The 8,232-nt window shown below is 27.9% G+C and overlaps 1 protein-coding gene across 1 annotated transcript; it reads right to left on the bottom strand.

Annotated features, from left to right (window-relative positions):
* Positions 1 to 446: 446 nt before the first annotated feature.
* On the bottom strand, positions 447 to 3,810 carry LOC149201965 (GDSL esterase/lipase At1g28590-like). Its single transcript, XM_089401424.1, has 5 exons — positions 3,549 to 3,810; positions 3,215 to 3,436; positions 1,824 to 1,972; positions 1,234 to 1,330; positions 447 to 451 (listed from the first exon to the last, which is right to left on the bottom strand). The coding sequence occupies exons 1-5, from the start codon at positions 3,808 to 3,810 to the stop codon at positions 447 to 449; spliced, it is 735 nt and encodes a 244-aa protein (XP_089257550.1).
* Positions 3,811 to 8,232: the final 4,422 nt, after the last annotated feature.

Genomic DNA, 8,232 nt, shown 5'->3' with positions numbered 1-8,232 from the left:
TATTTTCTTAAAATAAAAATTCTATACAAAGTGGTTTTTTTTAATAATTTTAATGTTAAAATTATTTGTGTTTACATTTTGTAGGCTCTTAGTATACATGTAATGATTTTTATCATTGCCAAATTACACTTTTCTCCCCAAAAGGACAAAAATAAAAGCAATATTATTGTTTAAATGGTGCGAATCTTGAGAAAGATTTATAGTTTTTCATTTGAAAATTGTTGTAATTGTGATAAGGGATTTACAAATTTTATAGTGAATTTTCTTTCTATGAGGTTTTGAACTCATTAAGATAGAACTTTGCTTTTTCCTTTAAATATTATTGAATGGATTATAATTTTTTTTTTTGTGAAAAACAATAGATATGATATTTGGTTTTCCATTTGAATATTATTGTGCAAATTCATTCATATATAAGTAACTTATAGAACTAAAAAAAAAAACAATCATACTACACGCATAAAAAGAGAATATTGAATAGAATTATAATACATGCATAAAATAAAAGATGAAATAGAATTGTACCACATATATAAAACAATGGATGCAATGAAAAATAAACGTAAATTTTAAAGAACTTATGAGTTTTGAATAGTGCATTCAAGTTCTCTATCCTTTCATTATTTATACCAAACATATTAACCAAAATAAATAAATAAATATAAAGGACCTTCTTAGAAATAGAAATTACAATGTATTCTAAATTCACTATCATCTTCCTGTTGTGAATATTCAATACTTAAGCCTAGGACAGACTTTGCCAATCAAGGAGCTGAAAGAAGGGTGTGTATAACCAGGTTGATGGAGAATGAAATTTGAGCCAATTTCATATGTAGCTTCAGTGAGATGAGATGTATTCCATCCCAATTAGTGTATGTTGTTGGGTTTGAACATGAGAGCACCCCTGGTGACCCACACAGACAAAGGAGGTTGAAGTTGTAAATGCCTCCACCTCCACAGCAAGATTGATATGCATTAGTGAATCCTGTGTATCATAAAAAATATTATTCTAATAAATCTCTCTACACATACATATGCTATTAAGGGAAAAATATTATTCTAACAAATCTCTCTACACATACGTATGCTATTAAAGGGAAAATTGAAATTAACCAAGAAGATAATGTTTCATTGACATAATGAATAATTTAAATTAAACATAATTAATTTTAATATAAAAATGAAAATTAATACATAAAGAATAAAATAATAAAATTTAATTAATATACGTACCCGCATGATTTTTGAGTATTTCAAGTGCAATATTATAGTAATCTCCATACACGAGAGTGACTTGGGGATATTGAATCCTTAGTTGTTCCAATGTCTCCTGCAACAATGCATTGTGATTTTGGGAGAGTTGATTGTAGGATATGAGGCAACTATTTTCATCATAAGCTTCTCTGATGGGAGATGATCGAGCTGTAAGAATTGATGGTGAATACTCCAATGGTGGGATTCCCTGAACGAAGATGTAATGAGCTCCATTTTCTATCAATGCTTGCCCAATTCCATTTCATACGTTGAGCGGTAAATACTTCAAGTTTATATATATGTATATAAATAATTTTGTAAGAAAAAATATTTTACCAAAATTTTTAACAAGTTATTTTTAACCATAAAAATCTAGTTGTTTGGAAAATAATAAATTTCATTCATTAAGCATTTTCATATAAAAAAATTAGGTTTACAATAATTCTAAAATGAAATAAAATCTCTAACATGAAACTTGGTCAAAGTAAAACTCAACAGAAACTTCTACCTCTAAGGTTTGGAAATCTTTAACTTATTACTAATTATAATGTATATGGAGATTCAGTTACCTGTAAAGAGCTGTGAATCTTGGATATGACCAAAGGAGTGAAGCTTTGTATCTCCTCTAATGGCTTTAGTGTAAAAATAGAATCTAGATAGTCATTGGCGCCAATTTCACCCATCACATACAAAGCTCCCGAGAAATGATCTTGGCATTCTGTCATTCAAATTGAGCAGATTATCACATAATATTTATTTGTATAAAAATAAATTTTGCAGAAATATCATAAGCATTGCTTCTAAAAATCTAATATTTCCCACTGAAACAATGAGATAAATGTATGAAAGAGAAATACACTTTGCATATAAATTTAATAGATAACCACAGTCTATGATATATGAAATTATGATTTTTGATAACTCTGATATAATAGTTTGTTGGAGACATGAGAATGTAACTGCAAAAATAATCAGTGAAATAATTTGTAATATAAAATTCATGATTTTTTTATTTAATAATTAAAATTTGATAAATTGTAAGGATAGAAAACTTAAAATATAAAACATTTAATCTTTTTTATTGTCATTATTTATAATTTTTTTTTGAATTTTTAATGTCTCTATTTAAAAAAAAAGAATTTCTACTTAACTGATATATATATATATATATATATATATATATATATATATATATATATCAATTTATTAAAGATAAGACAGAGTTCTAGACAACCATATTCGTTTTGCATTAATATTACGCTTTTTCTGCCCTGAAAACAATATTCGTTTTGCATATTCACCGTAAACTCTATATATAACTGTAAGTTTGACCGCGTTGAATAAGAATTTCAGGCAGCGCGTTGGTATGTAATATCCACCGACCTAACTCTCAGTCAGCGATTTTCCGACTTTTTCTCAACTTGCAGAGGCCCACCCACTTTCCATTTTCAAAATTACTTTCGGTTTTCTGTAACTATTTTGTACTATTGTAACATACGGAATCTACAGGATAGACCTATTTTGTACTATTCTATAGATTCCATTTATGTATTTAATAAACCACCCAACCAGTGAGATCGACTGAAAACATACCAGATCTCAACCCAACAGACATACGAAACGTTGCAAACAAGTGAGTTTGTCAAATTCGAAAGAAAAAAAAAACAACAGTGATATCCGGTCTACATATGAAGAAACACAGAAATACAAACAAGTGAATTTGTGAGAGCAAAATAATAAATTGGAAAGAGAAAAAACATAAAAAAAAAAAAGCAATTTGGAAAGGAGAGTAAATATGAAGGATGGGAAAATAGATGAATGCATGGAACAAGTTGAGCTCGCTTGTTCCTTCCTATCAAACCAAACGTTGCCCAAAATATAAGTAATTAGCAAGGTAAGATTGTGTGAGCGCTAATTAGCAATAAAATAACCGAGAAGATGGTGTCCTGAATCGATTTACCAGGATTTGCAGCGCATGTTGTTTGTTTCAGCTCTTGGAACCATCTGATTTGTACATCTAACGATAATTCTGTTTGAGCAAGTATTAATCTTTCGGTTAAGAACGAAGGGTCCAACGCAGTGGCACCAGCAACAGCAAAGTTGACTCCGTATTCCCTCTCCCTCAGTGGCAATGTGCCCACTTTAAGATACGGCTGGAGGAAAGGAAATCCTAATGCACTCGCTGTACACAAAATATAAACATCACTACACAAAATATATATACAGAAAATATATATTCACAAAATATAAACATCAATACACAAAATATGATCATGGGTTGTCATGTGGCTTACCCAAAAAGTCTATGACTAGGCGCCCATTTGAACAACGGCCGGTGGGATGGTGAAAGAAGGTTTCCCCGTACGGAGAAGACCCAATTTCACGGAAAACCAGAGGAGACGAAGCCAATGCGTTTCCAGTGTCAGTCAATGAATCTCCAAAACTATACATAGCTGTGAAACATGGCGTTGCCTCCACTGGAGTTACTCGACCAATCCCCCATATTATCACCATTACCACACCTAACAACAATCTACTACGTCTCCCCATCCCCATCTCTGTCTCTGTCTCTGTGTGGAATTCACTCACTCTCTAATATCTATATCCCCCATATTATCACCATTACCACACCTAACAACAATCTACTACGTCTCCCCATCCCCATCCCCGTCTCTGTCTCTGTCTCTGTGTGGAATTCACTCACTCTCTAATATCTATATCCTTGGGTACCGCTTCATCCAAAACTCATCGCTAGATCTATATTTATATATTTACATTAGTATTATTTATAGCATAGGATTCTAAATATGGATTAAACCCATCTCAAAATTTAGAACTAGCCATGTGCTCTGCTTTTAAACATTCATGCATGCAATCAAGTACGTTACCTCATGCTCTCGTTAAGTTTAATTTTTAGTATTATATTTTACAATAATTTATTAATAATAAATTAACTATCAATTTGTTTATATATATATATTTTAATATTTTGTTTAATTACTTATTTAAATTTATCATATTTTTTTTGGTAGTTTAATTTTAGAATAAGCTTTATGTTGATATTGTCATAATTAATTACAATTATAAATCTTTAAAGAACTTGACACAATGACTTAATTATTCTTATTCTTTCTTAATATTTTAATTAATTATCTATTTAAATTTATGATTTTTTTTAAAATAAGATTTATTATGTTTTTTTCATAATTAATTACAATTATAAATCCTTATAGATTTTAATGAACTGGTCCAACTTCTGAAAAATATAATTAACTACTATCGCACGTGCTGACTCACTGACATAATATTAGGCATGTTTTGTTTATCTGTGGGTGGAAATTTTGTTAGGATGGTTAAAAAATTAAAGTGTTTGAATGGTGTTTTTATGGATCAAAATTTTTTCTTTGTTGTATAATGACAAATTTGTTAGGATAACCAAAAATTTATGAAGTATTTCAATAGTGTTTTTGATGGGTTGAAATAGATTCAGCACCATAAAAAATACCCAGGAGACCCAAAATCTTAAAAGTTGACAGGGGTAATTTGGATTTACAAAAAGTAATGGCAAATTTTATCAAAATTGTGTTGAATTTCTATGATATTCCAATCAAATTTGAACCATTGTCAAATGCCACCAAAAATCCCTGGAATATGACTTGTGTTTTTGTCTTTTTTTTTTTTTTTTTTGGACGATTGTGTTTTTGATAGTGGAAATAGATTCAGCACCATTAAAAACCCCTAAAATGCCCAAAAAAGATTTTGAAACTTAACAATTGTAACCAAGGTTTCAAAAAAAATATTACCATATTTGTTATAAAACACTGCAAATTGTTCATTCATAAACTTATATATATATATATATATATATATATATATATATATATAGTTATATTTTATATTAAATAGAACAAGTACACTAAAACTCCAACTAATTAAATGGAATATAAATAAATTGAAATTTTTATTAAAAAATTAAAAAATAAAATTTGTAAGTTTGAATTAAAAAAAAAAAAACAAGTTTTTAAGATAGAATACAAATTTATATTAATTAAAAATTAATTAAAAAAAAGATGAAATAAAATATTTTCACAACGTGTATTATTTATTATTTATTTTATTTCTATTTATATACCACTCAAAATCATTTTATTGTTTGTACTAAAATTTATTGTTTATACTAAAATTTACTAACTTTCCTTTTTATTTTTATTTTTAATAATAATATTTTTAATAATAATATATTATATAAGATAAGAAATAATATAATGTACACCAATTTTATAATATTTATTTTTTCATTATTTATTGTATTTATAAATTAAGAAAATAAAATTTCATTTGACTAGTTATTATAAAATTTTATAATTTTTATACTTAGCTTATTTTAATTTTATAATTGAAATATTATTATAATTTATTATCGATGGCCTCTAAAAATAGGAAATAAAAATATTTTTATAGCATTTATTTTTTAATTATTATTCGTTTTATAATAAAATAGAGAAAATGTTAGCACAAGTTGGCCAACTGGAAAATTGAGGATGTCATATACCATGTGACGCCTAGTTGTAATCATTTATTTTCTATACTCTTTTATACGATTTGGCAGTCGATTTCAGACACGGAAGATGATAGTTACGAAGTGGTCAGAACTGAACACATAAATGATTAAACTTACCGTTTCAAAGCATTTGCTTATTTATTTATTATTTATTTTATTCAGCTTAAGAATTTAATTTTTTTAATTATCAATTATTATAAAATATATGAGTTTTGGTATTTTACTTTATCTTAATTTTAAAATTGAAATATAGTGTTAGGATATTAGGTTTGACATGAAAACATTTATTTATAATTTATTATTGATATTATTTATATTCATTTATACGTAAAATTAGCATCATAATTTGTTTATTAAATATAATAAAATTTAATAATTTTTATAATTTTAGCATATAAAATTAAAAATCAAAATATAGTGCTAGCGTATTCTATATGAGAAAAATCTATTATTAAGTAGATATAAAGTTTTGATAGTATTTATTTTTTTTATTTAGGTTCACATATATGAGAAAATCAATAATATTTAATAACTATGATATTTAATGGTAATTTTGCAACTCAAATATAGCTTTATATCAGTGTGTATGGTATGAAAAATAATATGAATGTAATAATTTTTTTTAACCTTGGAAAAAAGTTGTACAATAATATTTTTTGGACAACAAAATTTTCAAATTGTTCTCTAATATTACCTAGTTAAATTTGTAACCTTTATTAATATTACCTAGTTAAATTCAATACTCCTGTACTCACAACTATATGAAATACTAAGATTACCTAATTAAAATACTAAGATTACCTAGTTGAATTCAATACTGGTATACTCAAAATTATATGCAAAGATTTATGGTAATTATTTGCCAATAAGTCTTACAAGTAGAGTGCTCAAACCTCCTTCAGTTAATCCTCATGTAATGTTATAAGGTTGCAACACAAGGTCACTTACCTCAATTGGCATTATACCATTTGCAATTAAAACTAAAAAAATAAAAAAATACGACTGGAATAAGTGGTATGCTAACTTCTGGATGGTCTCTTGAATGTGACATTTGGTTTGAGTCTTTGCCTTCCTCATGATGCTTTAACAAGCTATAAATTCAATGACCAAGATTGATTCTTATTAATGGGTGACAATGATTAGTTCGTGACAAGGTTAGAATAACTATCTTATTCAATCCCACTGATAGAGGTTCATTGTGTTTTCACATTGATTTCCTTAATGAACACAAGAGTTTATGCTCCTACCACATACTTAACCCGGTCTAGGTTGGTATTCAAATTGGGATGCTTCCACGAAAAAAATTGTTGCACAAAACATTACAGGGTAAGTCTATTGAAGACTCTACCTACTAAATTTTATATGGAAAAACACCCCTGAGTATATCCTAAGAATATCATTCAGCTTTCCTCTTTTTGGGTTTATTTTTATGAAACAATTTTAGTAAAATGGCCTATAAAAGTACTTTCTTAAAACCCTAGCAAGCTAATTCTACTTTTCATTTGGATTCTTTTCCCAAAAGAACTAACTTTTTACTATGTTCTAGTTCCTTATAGGTGTGTAAAAGGAATGATGTTAGGTCCTTATAAAATTAGTGTATCTCCCGTGTTGTTATTGCTTTGTCCCATGTAGCACCAATATTTTTATCATTGTGCACCATAAAAGCCCATTATTGTTCTTCTTGTTCCCTTACATTATTATTTTTATGTAGGCTCTAATTATATTGTGACCCTTTAGATTCCTATATTTTCAAAGGAGGTCCTCTCAATTTTATCATCCAAGAATCATTCATTTATTTGACGTAAAGGAGGTTTCCCTCTTGAAGAGGAATATTTTCATGTCATTGAGTTATCTTCTCTTTCTTTTTGTGAATTAGTTGCAAAAAATTTGGTATCAAAGCCTTGGATCCTAGGGTTTCATTGCTTCAAACATTCCATCTTGGAATTTTCACCATAACGTTTCCTTCTACAAGACTTTAGAAGCTAAAGTTTCGATCATGTGGAGCAGAAAGCTTGGTGAACATCATATATAAATTTCATATTTTGATTCATTATATTCTCACAGATATGATTCAAGGAAGTTAGGGTTTTAATACACTCGATAAATATGTTTGAAACATGTGTCTTGGGGGAAATTGTCATAAACTTTGTTTTGGCCATCCAAATTAAATTTTGTAAAAAATGGTTGAAATTGAATAAAATGTAGTTTCTTAGGTACCATTTTTATGGACAAAGGTTGAATAGTGACACATGTAAGTACATACTAGTTCATTCTACTGAATTTGTCCATAAGCGGGCCATCTTTGGACATTTTACCTAACTTTATCTTGAAGAATTCAATCTCTGTCTAAGTAGTTGTGTTGGAAAGAGGACACAGAGGGCTACCGCAGGAAACAAATTTAAACCTTTGGAGTCCTA

The sequence above is a fragment of the Pinus tabuliformis genome, chromosome 2_1 (assembly GCF_031772625.1).
Source record: "Pinus tabuliformis cultivar Carrire ecotype Pingquan chromosome 2_1, CPIR1, whole genome shotgun sequence".
Lineage (NCBI taxonomy): Eukaryota > Viridiplantae > Streptophyta > Pinopsida > Pinales > Pinaceae > Pinus > Pinus tabuliformis.
The sequence above is the reverse complement of the archived record's forward strand: the minus strand, read 5'-3'. Positions and strand labels throughout refer to the sequence as shown.

Bases quoted from the DNA above. Each gene is read 5' to 3' on its own strand.
- LOC149201965 (XM_089401424.1), bottom strand. From the start codon at position 3,810: ATGGGGATGGGGAGACGTAGTAGATTGTTGTTAGGTGTGGTAATGGTG. The intron at 3,437-3,548 runs GTAAGCCACATG...TTTTGTGTACAG, and splicing joins CCTAGTCATAGACTTTTTGG to CGAGTGCATTAGGATTTCCT. The intron at 1,331-1,823 runs GTAACTGAATCT...GCATTGTTGCAG, and splicing joins AGATTCACAGCTCTTTACAG to GAGACATTGGAACAACTAAG.